Source organism: Taudactylus pleione, unplaced genomic scaffold (genome assembly GCF_031769625.1).
Source record: "Taudactylus pleione unplaced genomic scaffold, aTauple2 ptg000009l, whole genome shotgun sequence".
Classification (NCBI taxonomy): domain Eukaryota; kingdom Metazoa; phylum Chordata; class Amphibia; order Anura; family Myobatrachidae; genus Taudactylus; species Taudactylus pleione.
In genome coordinates, this window is record NW_028284412.1 from 10,871,919 (window position 1) to 10,892,960 (window position 21,042).

General features: G+C 37.7%; 1 protein-coding gene across 1 annotated transcript in view; it reads left to right on the top strand.

Moving 5' to 3' along the window:
* Positions 1-452: 452 nt before the first annotated feature.
* Positions 453-21,042, top strand: part of LHX6 (LIM homeobox 6) — a 178,001-nt gene continuing 157,411 nt past the window's right edge. The window contains exon 1 of the mRNA XM_088466651.1: positions 453-530. Within this exon, the coding sequence (XP_088322777.1) occupies positions 453-530 (78 nt within the window). The remainder of the gene's footprint in view (positions 531-21,042) is intronic.

A 21,042-nucleotide genomic window follows, 5' to 3' on the forward strand; every position in this document is an offset into this window, starting at 1 on the left:
GTAAAAAGGAAAAAAATATATATTTTGCACCTAGCTGACAAGCCTAAGGAGAGCAAGCTCTTGTGGTCACCTCATTGTCCTTTGGATTAACGTCTGGTAGGTTCTCCTGGGTGTGATCCCCAGTGATTCTCCTGTGGAAGGTGGACCTTGAAGCTTTACTTCTTGGACATTTTGCAGACCTGCCTCCCAGCCTGTAACGTTCCTTCCCTTCTCTTCCTGCCTCTCAGCTCCATCCAACAGAAAAGTGGAAGGAAGAACCGTCTAACTTCCCACTTCCAGCCACATCTCCCCTTCTCAGCTGTGGGCAGACAGTCCTGGACATGAGGACTATTGGACTGATTTTATACCTCAGCTGGAATCCTTGCACCAGCTGCTAAGTACTGGGAGGATTGGATTCCTTGTATATCTGGACCCAGCATTATTACTGCTTGCACTGGTGTTCCTTTCTCTCCATGTACTGGAAAAATGAAAATGCTGCCCCTCATTCAGAGGGCAACAGCCTGGATCCTGAAGGGGACTCAGCAGGAAAGGTGAGATATGCCTATACTTAGTTTTGTTCCATTCTGGATCCTTAGTAACCCAGCACACAGAGAGTTACACTTATTACAGCTTTTATAGTACACACATAAATTCCAGAACAGAATGTATTACAAATTACAGGACGTAACATAGTTATAATTCTATAGAAAAGGAAAAAATATGATACACACTGATATAGAAGCAATAGTACTAAAGGATCAGAGAGTCTGTAATTGGCGCATAGAAACTGGTTTCTACAGGTTTCCTGTAAAAACTACAGTTCCACAATCGTTTAAACAAATGTAGTTTCTGAGCATAAAGGAAAAATAAATCGATTTTTAATTACAACCATTAAAAGAAATCAAATTTGCAATTCTTTGGGTGGCCTGATGGATTACCTGATTGACAGCTGAAATTGACACTTGCTGCCTCTTATCCTGGCCATTTGCCGCAATTTCTAATTGCAGGTAGTTTGTGTTTTTTTCCCTCCTTCTCTGCCTTGGATTACATGGGAACGAAACGATTACCTCAAGAGGCACGGGTTAAGTGCAGGAAAAAAAATCAATCTAGATTCAAATTGCTTCATTAAAAAGACACATCTTTTGTTGCAAATGGTTTAAATGCCTACTAGAAAGTTCTTATTTGTTGTTTGAAGCTGGTCTGTATAGGCTGCCTGGAATATAAAGGGGAAGTTGATGGCATTTACACCAACTTCATCCTGAGGTTTTTCTTGGCAATATCTGCAGAAAGGTGATGTCCCAAGAGCAGCAGATCCCCAGGGGGACAAGTCGATGTTTGGAAACCAAGGGTCCTGACATGATGGTAAGAGTAACGTGGGCTGTATAGGGATGGGTGATGGGAGGTTATAGAGATATCAGAGAGTTGCAGAAGTTACAGTAAATGCTATAGAGGTTACATACAGTAAGGGAAGGTCTGCTTTGTCTATGTCATTCTATTAGCTTGTACTCCCGTTACAATTTAGCGCAAACACCGCACAGTGAGGTAAATTGTGTAAATACCTGTTTACAGTATAGATACATGCATTCTTAGCTATCAATGGCTAATACACTTAGCTAGATACACACACATATATATCAGTATATCACACATACACACACATATATATATATATATATATATATATATATATATATATATATGTATATATATATATATATATCAGTCTTGTATTCTCTCCTTCTCAATGTGGAGCTTGCAGTCTAATTGCAATAAACACCAGTGAGCCTATAGGAGAAGATAAATAGCTGAAGCAGATGGACGATTTACAGAGATATGTGGAACACATAAGGAGTGTATTGTGCGTGTGTGCGTGTGTATGTATATATATATATATATATATATATATATATATATAGATATATAAATCAGCAAAGAACACATAGCACCAATCTAACATGTATGTAGTGCTCCAGAGAAAGTGGAATCAGAGGCTGGAAATTAAAAACTATATACATTAGTCAGCGCTATGACACATGAATCACTTGCACTACTTCTACATGGTCAAAAGCGACACCCTCCAATAGGAATATAATTTTAATATACATGTGATTTGTTATATATATATATATATATATATATATATATATATGTGTGTATGCATATATATATATATATATATATATACACACGAACATACACATATATATATATAATGATGTGATGTGGCAATAATTATAGTTATAGGCATAGTAATAGCAAATCCATACTGCTTCCAGCTGTCATTACTGTGGTGGGAATGGCACGGCTTATCTGACTTCCAATCACACGTTATATTATGCGGAGCAAATCACATGTATATTCAATTTTTATTCCTATTGCAGAATGTCACTTTTGACCATGGATAAGTAGTAAAATGATTTATGTGTCATAGCGCTGACTAATGTATATAGTTTATCATTTCCAGCCTCTGATTCCACTTTATCTGTAACATTACATACATATTAGATGATTGCTCTGTGTTATTGACTGATTACTGTATATTTTCATCCATAATAATGTTTAGCAGTATAAGGTGCAATCCCTCTCTATGGAGAGTTGCATGAAAGAGGTACAGGAGGTATAATGACCATGTAGTTTATATTGCACGATATGAAATATTTCTAGGTACATAATTAGTACACACAGGTTATATAATATAGCTGGAGATGACTCCTGCATGTGCTGAGAACTCCATTTAGTTCTGGCCACTTCGGGCCACACAGAGCTACTGCCGGTTCGTGATTCGGGATTAGTGTTATCTCAGGATTAATCCGATAGATTCCGCAGTTCTGCATCTTTGTGGTCAATGCAGGAACCCCTGATTAGGGTCACGTCCCCACGTCACTGTTACTAGCAGGAGAGGGTCCAACCTAACTAGAAGACAAGTCGTCCTGATTATCAGGTCACATTTCCATATATTTATATTAGAGAAAGATATCAAACACAACCAAATTTCCAAACACTAACACCAATTAGACTCTGACCTCCGTAAATGCAAGAGGCTTCCAGGAATGATACATTCGTTATTGGTAGCTTCATGACACATAAATCAACTTAATATATCACAATAATTACCTTCAGTCACCCATATTGTTATGTTTTTACGGAAAATAATTTAAATACTGGTTAAGTAGTATTTGCTAACAGGTCCCTTTTATTATTTATTAATATTGCAAATGTATGACCAGCAGATAAACATAATTATAATGTTATCACTTTTATGCTCATCTAGTACAGTTTGATAGACGCAGATAAGTACAATCCCGATGTTTGGTAAATGTATAAGGGCATTCTGTTTGGGAGATGCCTCTAAACAGAACAGCTACATTTTGTTAGATTAGGAAATGGATCTAATATGATAATTTATTACATAGAACATGTGAGTTTTTTACTAGCGGAAAACTAATTTTTAAAGTTAGATAATGTAATGTGATTAATAACTATGGGTTTATGGTGATATTTATGCTGTTACATATTACACGTTCCCAATAATACAAGTAGACAGTAAAACTCTTTATGCATACATTTATAAGCCTAGAATGTGTAATTTATCCTTTAATAATTATACATTGAAGTGTGATATTACATTTAATGCGTGATAACATATCAGCGGTATCTGCGTCAGGAATACCTGAATTAGTATTTATATTAGTATTTGAATATTTGTTATTAATTGCGTCAGAGGTTTCGATAATTGTGTTATTTACCCGCAGATAGCCTATAACTATACAGTTTGCATTGCTAAAGTCTTTCCCCCAGCTCCAAATTTTGGTTGTTCCTCATTCTTATTACTGTGAGTTTTTCAGGTGACTAATACAATCTTATAACGGATAATGACCCTGCTTTACACTGTGTAATTAAGTAATACACATGAAGTGATAAATATTCTGATTGCTCATATTATTATCTGTATCTGAATATTGGATGTTATGCTTAGTAATGTTAAAATGGGTTATTACGCCAAGTCGTTGTGGACACCAATAATCAAACATAGGGATAATCTTCCAGGGATAACCCTTGTCCTCTTTCCTTCCTTTGCTAAATTTGTAATCTAAACTATTGGACAGTGTATACACCCATCTGTATTGTAGCGCTCAAGAAATGCAGCCAAAAAGTGTCTTGATCACTTTCTAGATAAACACTTTCTGTGCTATCATCAGTACCATCCATTACACAAGTGTCATCTGTGCAGAGGCAAGCTTGTCAAGGCAAATATACAGGCTGGGTAACCCCACACATTTGGCAACCATTATATTTCTCAATTAGGTCTAATAATTAGCAGAGGCATTTTAGAAATCCTCCACATAAATTGTCAGTCAAAAAATAAAATGATGAAATAGTAACATAATTTATAAACAGACAAAGATTTTATCGATAGATTAATCAGCAGATACATTTGAAAGGTAATTTCTATTCATCACATGTAAATAAATGATTAAATATGAAAAATAATTGTTTAGGGAATTATTGCAAATAGGGAAAGTTGCAAATCTTGTTTAATAAATTTATATTTTACCATTGAACAATCAGTGTTACTTACTACATGAAGTCTAATGTGTTCACTTTTTATTTGAGGGATGATTTGAAACTGTATATATTTGAACCATTCTCCAAATGAAACTAATGTTTGTAAATCTGATAATTATTTTGCAAACCTGATTTACTATTATTTCTTATGCAAAACTATTAAAACCCCATAACCTCAATTTAGATGAAAAGTGTATAAAGTGATACTGCCATTATTTTATTTAGAACATCAAAAATAGAATTTTGCAAGTTCCAGCTTTCCATATATCACTGTACAGTTTTTAATTTTACAGTGCTTAATAAACCAATTCAGTAACTAAATGCAAACAACAATCGGGATATTTATATATTACATGAGAACATAACCTATTTAACATCTGCTCACTTGGATAACTGTCAGACCTGCAGCATGCAGACATTCCATTAATCATTTATGTTAGCAAAACAGCTACCTTATTAAGTACACTGAGTTCCATACATTATATTGTATATCTGGGTGTTTTGAAATTAAATGTATGTATATGTAAGATTGGCTTTTTTAATATATTCACTCAATACACAGATCAGCATTTTGTTAATTTGTTATCTCTAGTTTTACAAGTCTAGACCATTTTTTTTAAATATTTTCTAACAGTGAACAAATGCAAAATGTTCCTATTGGCTGTAATGTTCTAGTGCACTTACATTTAGTAATTCTATAAATTTAAGTTTAAGCATATATATATATATATATATACATATATATACACGCACACACACAATGATGTCATGTGTTTATATATATATATATATATATATACACATAATGTGTGTGTGTGTGTATGTATGTATATATATATATATGTATATATATATATATATATATATATATATGTATATATATATACATACATATACAAAAGTATGTGTATAAATACACACACACATATATATATATATATATATATATTATATATATATATATATATTTACACATGTGGGCACCCACGTTATTTTGCTAAATTTTGAGTGCCGGGCCTATGCTACTTATATATATGTATATATATATATATATATATATATATATATATATATATATTGAACAACTTTGGAAATATCAGGTGCATTTTAGCTATATTGCACAGCACCTGATTTATTTATCCTTGTCAGTTTAAATTAAACCAACATCATATAGAATCCATAATTTCCACCTATTCTAACCTATTAATTACCAGTAGCATTTCTTTATTGTTCAGACTACTGCTAGTGGGCCTGGTGAGGCCATTTGTGATGGTCCTTTAATAGCTGGTGTCTGATCTAAATGGTAGCACACTACACTCAAACTTTCCTGTTAGTAATTTTCATTACAACTGATCAATTGTATTCTCATCTTTAGCATAAGGTACACATATTTGCCTCACAAAGAATTACCTGATTATTTTATTAGAAAACAATGTTTCTATTGGCAGATTGAATAATAAAATAAATAGCTCTATAGTCCACACAAACAAAGTGATTTGGCAGGAAATGCAGGAGGAATTGTGAGGTACAGTTTCATCAGCACCAGTTCCTCTAAGACTTCACTGAGTATTATAAATATAGTTTTAATTATATAACTGCTTTGCTGTTTAGGGCAATGCACTGATGTACATGTTGCCTGAGTTAGACTATATAATTTCTGATGTACCTGTATTAAAATTGTTTTGTTCTCTTTTAGCATAATGCACACAGTAGCAATGGAGCATACTATTTCCATTAATAACATATTCTTCATGATTATGTTTATTTTTATTTAATTTTTTTATACTTGAGTGAGTTATGACTTTTATTTGTATTAGGGAGTTATTTTTCCTAAACGTGTCTAAATAATATTTAGTGGTAAGTTTAATAATAATTGTATTGGACACATTTATATGTATGGACATAGTCTGGTACATTGTCTAACATCTAAATGATACAAAAATAAAATATGTAAAGAACTGATTACTGACTTGCTGAGTATTTAGCTACGTAACTGCAACATACCCATCCGCGGATCTAGATATAGTTTTACGTGTGTGCTTGTCTAAATGCTATATTTTAAATAATTAGCATTAAATTCACTGTATAATAAATACATGGCTACATTTCATGGGGTGGAGGTCCTGCAGCATTGGTGACCCATTTCATTTATTTTATTTTTTTTAAACTGCTTAGAGTATTAATAATCAAGTTAGAAAGATAATTATCTCTAAATGGAAGGCTAATGTTTTATTTTAGAAAGTTACTGCTGCATAGTTGTATCTATTCTCTAAATAATAATGATAATATATATATATATATATATATATATATATTTGTGTGTTATTAATAATAATGGCAATATGTTGTAGTGGACTCTTACAGGAACAAGGAATTAGAGTAGTGGAGGAGAGGAAAGTATTGTTAAGTACTGAGTCTCTCATATCCAAAGTGCTTCGGACCAGAAGTGTTTTGGATATCAGATTTTTCCGTATTTTGGAATATTTGCATACTATAATTAGATATCTTGGGAATGGGACCCAAGTCTAAACACAGAATGCTTTTATGTTTCATATGCACCTTATACACACAGCCTGAAGGTAATTTTATGCAAAATTTTTAATAATTTTGTGCATCAAACAAAGTTTGTCTACATAAACAAAATTAATGTATGTTTTATATATACCTTATACCCAAAGCCTGAAGATAATTGTATACATTTCTAATAATTTTGTTCATTAAACAAAGTTTGTGTACATTAAACTATCAGAAAGCAAAGGTGTCGCTATCTCAGCCATGCTCAAAAAATTCCGTATTTTGGAATATTTGGATATGGGAGACTCAACCTGTAATATTTTCTACAGCAGCTTGGTGGATTTATGTTTAAATTCAAAGTGTAGCCAGGTTAGAAAGAGTTAAAGAAATAGGAAATGATTTACTGAAGGCTTAGGACTTATCTGCACTAAGTGGTTTTTTGCAATAGCCAAGTGGGCTGAGAGGACAGTTAATAAAAAAAGAAAGTCTATTCTGTACATTTTCTCTATTGCGATGGGGCTTCAGAAGTGATCATAGAACAACTAATCTTTAGCTTATCATCACCATATACTTGTATTCTTACACATCTTGACTGACTACTGGCCGTAGGTTGTTGCCTTTATAGGCCCATTCTGCTGGGCAAAAACTTATGTCTTTAGTAAGTCACCACCTTGCTGATTTCTTCTTCTCCCATTTGTTCATCTCTTGTACGATATTGGGAGTGCGCAAGGATTATTACCAACTTTTGGCATTTAATGCCACATTGTCCCTTGATTTGTATCTTTCAAGTGATTTCATATAACATATTTATTAAGAAAATGACCCCTATCCTCAACTGCAGAACTTTTGATGACTAGAAAGCTATAATAATGTGTTATAGATGCATCTTTATTTGTGGGTTTGCTGAAACGAACACCCTATCTGTTCTTTCTTCTTATGGTTCCAGTAATAAAAACCAGCAGCCGGAAAATGAACACATCCCTCCCCCTGTGTTCGTTGTGTTTCCATGTTAGTAAAATGAATATATAGCACACCTGCCAAGGCTGATATCAGTCAGTTTTAGCTTATTTTATGTTACAATTTGCTAAAATAATATAATCCACTCACTTTTTACCATCGAAAATAAAAACATCTAAAGTGGCAATGATAGAGTTAGAAATATTTGGGCATTATCAGTCCATCCTGACACTTAAAGTTAACTTGCAGGAAAGTGTGCAAAAGCCAATTCATTTTTGTCATCTGATGGTGGAAAACCACTTTAAAGTCTAACAAAACCTAAATGTATTAAATTGAAAGCTAAGATGATTGGTTTTAGTTATCCAAGGAATCTGAGATTGTCTCCATTCGCTTTAGCACAAGGGAGTGTGCAGTATTTACAGTACACCAGCATTCTGACTCCAACAGTCCTGACTGAGATTTATTCTGATCCCAGTAGAATTGCCACATTGTAATACAGACTGTTTTAGCTATGTTTGACCATTGGAGTTTTTCAGTTAAATTTCATTTGACCAAATAATAAAAAAATTTTTTTAAATTAATCACATGCATTTAGACTTAATCAATGTAATGATAGAAGTCCAGCTTGGGTGCTTTTCCTTCTATACCTGGCCTTGTACATTTACACTGGGTTTTTAGTTTTTGGCCAGGGTTTGGGTTTCTTAGAAGTTCCTGCTTTTGTTTTTTCGCATGAAGAAAATCACCAATGACAGTGATTTACTGAGGCATAAGTTTGGCGGATTTGTCACATTGATTTTCTCATTCTCTGATTTTTGACCAAGAAAGACTTAGACTTAGAAATCAATCATGTGCCACGGATGAACAGATTGTAGTCTCTGATGAACTAGTCAGACAATGTCACCACATCTGATTGTTAGCTCTAGGAGAACATCCTAGTGCATACTGATATATATATATATATATATATATATATATATTATATATTATATATATACATACACATATATATATATATATATATATATATACACACATATATATATATATATATATATATATTCACTGTCTTGAAAAAGACTGCGTTCCTGCGGTCGAAATGTCGACCTTCTTGATTATTGCGCCAATGTTGTGACGAATAAAGTAGGTATTTTTACACTATAATGAGAAGCCCTGGTGAGTGAACTGTTTTTTTGCAACTATTTGGATATATATATATATGTATATAAGTATACAGGAGTTATCATTTTCTGAAAAGATATTTTTATGAGACTAGATTTTATTGATTTAGCAGAACTTTTAATACTTCCAAGATATAAAAGGTATTTGTCACTCCTGTAGAGAAAGAATAAAATCTCTTCCACGTACTAGGACATTTTCGGATGTTGTACTGTATTTTCTGATAAAGATGACAACAATAATAATAATAATAATAATAATAGTAATAATAAAAAAATATGTGTATATATATATATATATATATATATATTATTTTGAATCTCGACTACCTCAAAAATACATATTTAACAATCAGATATTATTTTGTCATTTAAATACCAGTAAATCTTGTTAGGTATATTAGTTTCAAGCTAGTAATTACTCCACCCACCTGATATGTTATACAATGACAGCTGTATCCCAAATACTTAACATTCTGATGGGTTGTCCCATAACATACTGTATATTTGAGTTGTACTCCATAATTTGGTTTTGTTCAGCACTGCTCTGATCTGATATGTATTTAGGAGGTAGTCAAGAGTCAACATGTTATACATTTTTTTTCCATTAATATACTTTGCTATATGTGGTATTAGTATGTAAATTAAACTTGATTTTTACAGCTAAAGACAAATATGTTTAATTAATATTGTATAAAAAGAGAAATGTTATGAAAATCATCACAATCATTTAACTAATCATTTAACTAAACTGGAATCTAAATAAGAACAATGAGTAATATAACTCACTCAACAAATGTCTGCTAGTCGTGTACATTGCATTATATCTTAAGTTTATCAACTGTCATGTAAACCCCTTCTCCCAGCAGCTATATGCTATTCATAATATCATACCCTTCTAATAGTTTGAACCTTAACTGTGTTTCATGCAAAATGGTGCTATTGTGATTAATGTGGATTACCAGCAGGGGCGATCAATGAGTGGTTGCAGGTGGTGTTAATTTTGGCACTTCAAAAAATGGGAATTAGTTTTGGCACACCCTGTATTTTGTCCGTTCCATCTGCAATCACTGATGGGCTATTAACTGTTGTTCCTCACTCTGTATTAATTCCACCAACTGCATATTTACTAAAAAAGTGATTGCTAACATTTATGTGCATGCAAATATTCCACTGTGGTGTCTACAGGTTTGCACTTAGTGAACAAATAACATAAAATCCACAATGATGTTTCTTGGGACGCAGCACAAAAATGCTGAAGACAGAATTTTCCACACTTCTCAATAAAAAGCATGTTTAAAGAACATAGATTTTTCTTTTTCATATACAAAGTGCAGTGGTGATATGTACTGTTGTCCCTAACTTCCACTGTATCCTTTATCCTGTTCTTAGGTAATGCTCATTTGTCAAAAATTTAGACGTCTGATGCCCCTCGTTCACCAGGATTAGTTGGAGTTGGTTTTTGTATGAAGTATAGTATGTTTGATACAGAAAAACAAGCAGGAGATGTCTGTATGCAGTGAGCAATGTCATTGTCTATTTCTAATGTTTCCTGTCTTCAATAAATCACTTTTGGATAATAAGGTGTCAGTTAAAACAAGAAGTGCCAAGATGTGGGTGGGATGTGTACCCAGGCCCAGACCACCCTTGGGCATGCATCACTGGTGACTATGCCTGATTTTAGCTTAGAGAAATGGTTATGTAGATAAACAACTTCCTATTGTTACACATGGTCACACACCTTCCAAACTGTGCTTGCAGTAGCAGCACCTGTACTGTTTTCTTTTTGTTAACTCAGTGTGCAGCTGTAGTGGGAAGGGGGGAGGTAAGGGGGGTTTCATGTGCAGGGAGCCCAAAAAGTGGCAACACTGGCTTCTGGGATCACCTCCAGTGGCTCCCGGCAGCTCTTACCCCTAGCAGCAAGTTTTCAAAAGGTGTATGTCACACTCTGGCTACTCCCACCTGGTTACATGTATTCTTGAAATAATGAATTCATATGGGACATAAATTGGAGAAAAAACACATATACATAGCGTGATGCTGCAAAATTGATATTTGAAGTATAGATGAGCGGTTTACTTTTTGTTATTGCACCAACAACTTGATGCTGGAAGAAGGAGATGGTTCTACGCTGTTCTATGTAGCGCAAATTCTGATTTTTCTTAATGGCTATTCAAAACACCTGAAAACCGGATAGCCAATACAATGCCGTTTTTCAGATCTGAACGTAACCAAGTAGTACAGAGCCATTCATCTCTAATTTGAAGACACCCAAGTGGATGTAATAGCACACAGGTGACCACTTCCAATATATAGAAAAATAATGCCACTCTTTTCCCCTCAAGGGGTGGCTCCTTACTGATCCATGCTTCTGAAGAAGAGCCCATTGGGTTTGAAATGCATTAAGCGGACAGAGGACACCAGTCATCGCTACCTGAAGCACTGGTACCTTCACTTTGGCAGTCGGGTTTCCAGGACTCTTCTTTGGGTGGCAAGCAGGGACTGGTAATGGGAGGGTCGTGTGGCACAGCAGGCAGCGGCTTCGGAGTGGCGCCGGTGTTTAAAGTAGTGACTGTGAGACCAACTATGCTGCTGACAGCCTGCTCATGATGCTAATTTATAATTTCTTTATAAATATAATATGCTCATTAATATTATATATATTATATACACTAACATGTACATATATATATATACAGTATATGTTTATACATATATGTATATATGTGTGTACATACAAAATATACATATATAGCGCAGTAGATATATGTATACATATATATAATATATATAAATATACACACACATATATATATATATATATATATATATATTGAAAATGAGGGAGCAGGAGCACTCACCAGGCTTTAAAAGAAGTTATTCAAGTTTGTAACCTAGTCATAGCATGGCTCGACGTTTCGGTCACAGTACATGACTTTCTTCAAGAGACACAGCACAAGTGTATAAACAAACACAGCAACTACCAGGTAGGATCCAGAGATGTGTGTATATCTCGTGTGTATATATATATATATATATATGTATATATTATATATATATATATATATATATATATGACTGTCTGTCTGTCTATCTGTCTGCAGTTCTGGGTATGTTTTTTATTTTCATGTGGGGGCCAATGTGTTTTTATCATGTGGGGTCAAATGTGTTTTGTTTATTTTTTTTATTCCCTGGTGCGAATGGGGGTGGGGTGGGGGGAGGCCCTTACAAGATTTTGCTATGGGCCCACAAAGTACTAGTTACGCCCCTGCACTTGGGTGTTTGTAATGTTACAGAGTTCTTACAAGAACCATATGTGTGCTGTAACATGAGAGTGTTTTTTCACTATTAGTTCTAGAAGGTTTGCATTATTGTGTGTTTTCTTTGTATATGGCATTCTACAATGAATAAGTGATGATTTCCATATACCACTTTGATATAAAGAGGAAGAACGTGAGGGAACAGTGACATCGTTTATGCTGTGCTACCTATCACGTTCAGTAAGGAGCCACCCCTTAAGGGGGAAAGAGTTCCATTATTTTTCTTCATATTTTAAGTGGCCACCTGTGTACTATTACATCCACTCGGGATGCAATTGTGCAGAATCACTCTATGTATATGTGTTTTTTTCCACTTTATTTAGAATATGAATTAATTATTTCTAGAATACATGTAACCAGGGGAGGCGCCAGACTCTGATATACATCTTTTGAAAACTTCAGTAATTGAAGAAGTAATGTGGAACTTCTTTTTGTGTCACTTAGGCTGGATCTCCTGTCTTAATTCACTCATCATACAGATCTAGTTTTAGTTCCCTAGTAGCAGGTGACAGGGTGGGTTCCCAGTGCTATAAACCTTGGGACCAACAGCCCCTACCCACGTAAGGCTCTCTACTAAGCGCCCTGCTGCACCCACCTGTTATTGCGCTCAGTTGATGGTTTGTGGCTTTAATCCTGTTTTATATGGTGTGTTTTGATCTGTTTTCCTGCTGTTACCTGAAGGAAAATGGATTAAGATTGTATAGCCTGATGTACATGTTATAACTGCTACTACCAATATTATTATTATAATATTTTATTTATAAGACACTACAAGGGTTCCATACCACCATATAAGGGAATAAAATTGACAACAAGAAACATAAGTACAGACTAATATGGTCCATATATAAATTCACATAGATACATAATTAAATTGTGCAGTTTGCATAAGTCTGGATGGAAGAAAAAGCGTAGCGGGCACTACCCATATGAGCTTACAGTCTACAGCCAATCAGTAAGTGGCAATACTAGCGAGCAATAGAGCTCTTGTGCATGTGCTTGAAGTGAGCTCAGCAGGCGGACTTACACTATACTGTACATTTCTATTGTAAGCATAGTTATATATTCACAGCTCTGTTAGCAACGATCTATGCTGCAGCGGACTTTCATTGTTTCATTCGCATCTTTTCAGTTAATCATATAAAAAATACTGTAATATAAGGAATAGCATAGTATACAGCAGTGAGCTGACTGTGAGAATCCAGCATATAAAGTCAGTATAAAATACACCTTTATTACTTCAACATGTACCAATACCTCATAGATAGCATTTTAATACATATGCTTTTATTTCTTTAGTTACATCTCCCTGACATTAGGCCAAGCCCTAAATCTGATGTTACCCCATACTTTTATCCCAGACCTAACAATAGCCTAACCCACAATCTGTGCTTAAATGCTGGCTGTAACTATCAGCCTCCAAATTATACAAGTTTTACCCAAGATCTGATTATTGTCTCCCCAGATTTTGATGATGTAGGTAATGTACTTACTGTGTACTTTGTACCAGTGTAAACATAAAGAGGACAGTATTTTAGCCTGGTGTTCTCTGGAATAACTCTATCTTCAGGATGTAGCCTACGTAGTTGCAAATTAACTTTTGGAAGTTACAAACAAAAATAAAGACTTTGCCCTAAGCCCACTGATGGCATAAAACAGTCCTGATTACAAATAGTGTTATCATAAAAATAATTACAATATTTATAAGTCAAAGCTGTAAAATATCAGCCCAGAGTGAACGAAAATAACAATTGTATATAACACTGTAATGGACTGAAAGTCTTTACTGTACACTTGACTAAGGTCTGAGCACATATTTGTTACCATTCTGCATGCCCTGTTAGTTTGTGGGTACCCTGTTTTTTAGTGGGTGGGTAATAGAAGACCCAGTAGCCAATGAGATAATTGGTATGGGAGCAAAAGCAGTGGATAAGTGTGCTGATAAGTGTGCTGACTTTGTGGGAGGCAGTGACTACTTGTGTGATTATTAGTGAGCATACCGTATGTGACAGGGCAGTGTCAGGATGTGAAAAAGGGTCTGAGAATTAGGCAGCAGAAACATCTGTCTTGTGAGCTGCCTTTAAATTGATGGGGAGAGGACTGTGATGACAACAATTCAGTACCTCTATATAGAGCTAAGATCCTACATTGTGGCTACACTTGTCAGGGATTTTGTATTACAGTATGTGGATGGTGAGCATTGTAGAGGTGGTTGTTGTCACTCCTCATGCATTGTTATCTGTCCCAGACTGTTAGCATTTTGGCAATGTATATTATAAAATAACAATATATATATATATATATATATATATATATATATATATATATATATATATTCTTTTAACAACATTTTAAATATAAATTTGGAAAATAGTGTGAAGTATTTCTCCCTTTTTATTTTGAATTTTAATATGCTTACTTTTTTTCTGTAGTATATAAAACGAAGGGACATTTGTAAGTGTTTTTTACTTTTTTTACTGTTTTTTACTTTTTTTGTAACTTTTATTATATTTTATTAATAAACATTTTATTATGTTTTACGTAAATTTCTACCAATCGGTCAGAATAGACCTTTGGGAACTCTGGAAATTTACTTTCATTTCTGCAGAATTTGTTTACTCTTGTGACTTGTCAGTGCTGACTAAAAACAGATATAGCTGAAATGAAAAGTTTTTGCTTCTTTCTCAATGAGCTGATCTGAGTCTTGTTGTACCCAGTCACTGTCTACTTTGAGGACACTCCGACAATCTAGTGATTATCTGGTGAATAGAGTATATGGAAGTACTGTTTCCTGAAAACACTTGTACAATGTTCTGTGCAGAATGATTGACCATTTATAGTTATATATTTGGAGTATAATTTTATACTGTAAGCTCCATTGAGGCAGGGACTGGTGTGAATTTTTCATCGTTCTCTGTTAAAGCTGCATAATATGTTGGCGTTTTATAAATAAAGATGTTCCTCATATCTGTGATGTAACTCCTACCTGGGCCTTGCCTTTTTCTGGAAACCACCTCTCACTACGCCTATAAGACTTCTCCCGTGCTACTACCACTTATACCCCCTTTTACACTTGCTCCAATAACCCAAGTTATTGCACGTGAACACACAGCAAGCCGGGTTACTGTGCAGTGTAAAAGGCCCAGATTGTAATAAACTGGGTTGAGCCTCCAGGTATCTCAATCCTGTTCAGAAGAAGAGTTGAATGCATTGAACCACAGCCCTACAAATCTTCTTCAGCTCTCTGAAAACCTGTCTCTTTATTAGAGGTTCCAATGGCGGCTCCAGAGGTGGGGCTGCAGCGCAGTCCAAAATTCAAATAGGGGAGTCACACCAACTGCCATTTCAAATGCTGCCAAATATAGATGGCTGGGACTTACTGGCAGTTGGTGTGGCTCCCCTAGTTGAATTTTGGACTGCGCTGCAGCCCCACCTCAGGAGCCTCCACTGGTTCCAAGTAGAGATGAGCGGTTCGGATTCTGTGGAATCCGAACCGCTCCGAACATAGGGGATCCGAGTCCACCCGAACGCTGTTCGGGTGTTCCCCGCCTGACTCGGATCCCCGTTCGGGGCCGGACAGTGGCCTCCTGATGTCGGATTCTCACTAGAGAATCCGACATCAGGGCTCCTCGAGTGTAGGGCAGACCGCTGTGATAGCCAGCGGCAGCTGTGTGTTTGTTACAGCAGCCAATGAGAGTCTGTGCTGCACATGGGAGCCGGCTGGAGCTCACTCAGGAGCTCCGTCTTCCGGCTCCCTCCTCGTCGCGTGGATGCAGAGCGGACGGCGCGGGAGCAGGGATTCAGGTAAGTTTTTTATTTTTTTTATGTGTGTAAGGGCCGGGGGCGCTACTGGGGGGTACAGCTACTGGGGGGCACAACTACTGGGGGGCATACTACTGGGGGGGTCTGCTACTTGGGGGGCCATTCTACTGGGGGGCCTGCTCCTGGGGGGGCATACTACTGGGGTGCCATACTCCTGGGGGGGGCCTGCTACTGGGGGCATAATACTAGGGGCCATACTACTGGGGGGGACTGCTACTGGGGGCGCATACTACTGGGGGGGCCTGCTACTGGGGGGGGCATACTACTGGGGGGCCTGCTACTGGGGGGGTCTGCTACTTGGGGGGCATACTACTGGGGGGACCTGCTACTGGGGGGCCTACTACTGGGGGCCATACTCCTGGGGGCCATACAACTTGGGGGGCCATACTACTGGAGGGGCCTGCTACTGGGGGGGCATACTACTGTGGGCATTGTGTAAAAGGGGCACTACTGTGGGCATTGTGTAAAAGGGGCACTACTGTGTGTCGTAACATAAATAAGAGACACTACTTTATGGTGTAATGTGAATCAGGGGCACTATGGCCCTCATTCAGAGCCGTACGCTCTGAGCAGAGCGCACGCTCTGAATGAGGGCCGCCCTCCATAATTATGGAGCGTCCTCCTGGACGCTCGTATAGCTGTGGGTCACCACCCACAGCCTATACGAGCGTGCAGTTTGATGGCCGCGATGGTCTTGACCATCGCGACCATCGCCACTGCGAGTCAGAGCCTGCGGTTGAGTTTTTCAACAGCAAGGCCCGGAGTGATTTTGGCTCTATCAGAGCCAAAATCACTCCCACTGACATCACTAGTGATGTCAGTGGGGCCGGCTTCTGACGGTAGGCGTTCCCTTGGGAACGCCCCCGGCAGGGAGGCACGCCCCCGGCATGCCCACCAAAGGGGGCGTGCTGTCAATCAACATCGACAGCACGCCCCCTTTGATCAGACACAACGAGCGAAGGAAAGTCCTTCGCTCGTCGCGTCTGGCGCATGCGCACGACGGAGCTCCCGCCGTCGTGCGCATGCGCAGTGCACAACATCCACCCACTTGCGAGCGGACAGCCGCTTGCGAGTGGGTCTGAATCAGGCCCTATGTGCGGTGTAATGTGAATAAGATTGTGACTCCTTGGGCCGTAGCCTACTTTGTAAACAAGTACTCTGATTCTGCTGGCCGTACCCCACTGGGTGGGTGCACTACTTTTCATTTCTGCCACTGCTGTTTGGCAATGTTTCATAGATGTGCTTTATACTGTGGTGTCTGTGTCGTTATGCCGCTGCTCTGTCGCTTAGTAACCAGTCAGCTCACTGCAACCTTTGGCAAATAATGTTGAAAACAATATTATAAGCTGTGAGGTATTCTAAATTGACTGGAAATTAATGTTATTGAGGTTAATAATACTCTAGGAAGAAAAAAAAGACCAATTTATGTGATTTTAGCTTTTTTAGTACATTTTTGTAAAAAAATCCAAATCCAAATCCAGTCACCGCAGTTTGGCAAATCCAAATCCAAAGCCGGACGACGAATTAGAACCAAATCCAAATCCGGCAAAAATGGTCCGGCGCACATCCCTATTACCAATATTTCCAACTGTACTACTTACACTAATGCACCCTCACAGCTTCCCCAATCTCCACTCTGAGCCACATTTACTCCCCTTGTTTCAGCTGTGCCTTATTTCAATTAGAATGTAAGCTCTCTTGACAGCAGGGCCCTTCCTACCAGGGCAGTAACTAGGGTAGTGCGACCTGTGCCATGGCACAGGGCACCACAGGACAATGGGCGCTGTTTGGGCCTGTCAATTTTCTGTTCCCTATCATTCTCACTTGTACATTCCTCTTATTTTATCCCCAGCATATTCTGGCCTCCCCTATCTATACCCTGCCCTTCCCCATGAGGCCATGGCCCTTTTTTGGGCGCTTTATGTCCCTATTTGAAAAATAGGGGGGGTGCCAATGCTCTTTCTGGCACAGGGCACCAAAAAGTCTAGTTGCAGTTCTGCCCCCTACCCTTTGCTTTCAAGTCTGCATTTATTTTGTTTATTGTATGTTTCTTATGTATTGTGTCTCTGGACTCTAGAGCTGTCATTGGCAGCACAGATCTAGGTGTGTTTATAATAATAGAGTTTAGAGCTTATGTCTGCCTGATGTATAAAGGTGTTGAGTGGGTGTTAATGGGTTAAATATTACAATCCAAGGGGTTTTTGGTTAAATACACTATATATTATGTATATAAAACTGTTCTTATTCCCTCTTACTTACAAAATATGGGTATATAGGTCACCCAGTGCAGTTTCAGCTGTATTTTTTAATGCCAGTGCAAATAAAGCAAAATGAAATCAGGAGCTGTAGTGTAGAGTCACCCACACAGGGACCTCTCCTATTCTGTCTATGAATTCTTACCATCTCCTGCGATGTTACATTTTATTATGCTCCATACACTTTTGATCTTTAGAATTACATGTGTTTACAGATACGTAATAAGTAGAGATGTGCGGTTTGGTTCTCCAGAAATCCGAATCCACCCAAATTTCGTGAATCCAGGTAAATCTGAGTCGTGGTTCTAATCTCCTAATGAGATCCGGGTAAATCCGATTCACGGTTCTGATCTTTTTGCGGTATGGAATTTGGATTATAAATCAGAATTTCGGGTTTTGGATTGCATAAATGACATGATTTTAGCTGTTTTTAAAACCAAAACAAAAGTTAACAGTAGGAGGTAAATTAGCTTAAAGCTATTCACAAACAGTACAGAAAACAAGGAACTCCGGGCTACACATGTGTAATACATCGGCCATGATTACAGCAGTGCAGTCTCCTCCCTTCCCCAAGCACACAAGACAACACCCCATTTGCATGACCTCATTTTTGTGACTAAAAAATAAGCATCCCCTTTAAATCACTTCACACTGAAAACCAGGGCAGACACGGCTTACGTTTGAAAGGGATCGACACAAGACAAACCCGGGTCTGTGTTGTAGTGTTAAAGAGGTTATCTGGACTGGGACCCAGATTACACACAAGTTAAAAAACCACGGTCAAAGGCATGTATTTGCAGGGGCATATGTCTGAAAGGGATATTACAGAGTGTCATATCACACTCACACATTCTACTGTCCCACCTTTACAGTTGCTGAATAATGCTATGTAAAGTAGCTATTTCAGGTTTACTTGTGTGTATTTATACTTTATAGTACAGTATATTCTGACTGAGAAAGAATAAGACTAACAAAAAAATAAAATAAAATGCAGAAGACGTACTAAGGTGCTCAACTAATGTCTAAAGTGGAATCAGGTTGTTTGACTTTGCATGCAATCTTATCCAGTGGATGTAATATACAAAGCGCAAAGTGGATGAGCCCTCTTTGATTATAACCTGTGCCTTGCTTTGTGCAGAGATCCTAGGTTTATGCCATTGTACGTTGGTTTGTGCAGACTCAGAGAGATCCTAGATTTATGTCAGTGTGTATTGGTTTATGCAGCGATCGAAGGTTTATGTTACTGCACATTGCTTTGTACAGAGGTCCTAGGTTTACGTCAGTGTGCATTGGTTTGTGCAGAGATCCTAGATTTATGTCAGTGTGCATAGGTTTGTGCAGAGATTCTAGATTTATGTCAGTGTGCATAGGTTTGTGCAGAGATTCTAGATTTATGTCAGTGTGCATTGGTTTGTGCAGAGATTCTAGATTTATGTCAGTGTGCATTGGTTTGTGCAGAGATCCTAGATTTATGTCAGTGTGCATTGGTTTGTGCAAAGATCCTAGGTTTATGTCACTGTATATTGGTTTGTGCAGGGGGCCTGATTCAGACCCGGTCGCAAGGTTGCGTTCGCACACAGCCATCCGCAGTCAAAGTATGCAAATCCTGTGATTGCTAGCAATACACTAGCGTGCCCACTATGTTTTGCCGTGCGATCGCGGTATGAAATTAGATGCCCACCAGCCTGACACAAGACGCCCACTTTCCCTTAGTAACATACGTCATCTCCAGGAAGTGTATTAAACAATCGGTAACATCGGCTGACATCAGATCCATACGCACCACTGTGGTTGACCATACCCTACTGCAAGCACTACGAGTTCTGCTGTGTTTAATTCAGCCATGTGACATGTATGTTGATGATGCGTCTTAATTATGCACGCCCGTGAAATGGTGTTCAGACGCAAAGACACACTTGTGTTCGCACCACCACACCCCCACCCTGTCACCACTCACAAACGACACGTCCTGTCACTTGTGCTTGCGGAGCGTCTGTGTACTGGGTGCGATCGCTTCCCGAGCTCAGTGATTGGTTCGCGCACGCGCACTGCATCTTGTACACATGCGCAGATTGCAACCATCGACAGGCTGCATGCAAACGTAGCCTTGCATCCGGGTCTGAATCAGACCTAGAGATCCTAGTTTATGTCACTGATCTTTGCTTTGTGCAGAGATCCTAGATTTATGTCAGTGTTCATTGGTTTGTGCAGAGATCCTAGGTTTATGTACTGTAAGTGTGCATTGGTTTGTGCAGGGATCCTGAATTTATGTCAGTGTATATTGGTTTGTGCAGAGATCCTAGGTTTATGTCAATGTACTTTGCTTTGTGCAGAGATCCTAGTTTTATGTCAGTGTTCATTGGTTTACAGAGCCACATGGATCAAAATGGCAAAGTTATATTTAGGGAAAAGAGTTGGGCTATAGTGGTAAGTGGTTGGACTTTGATGTCAGTG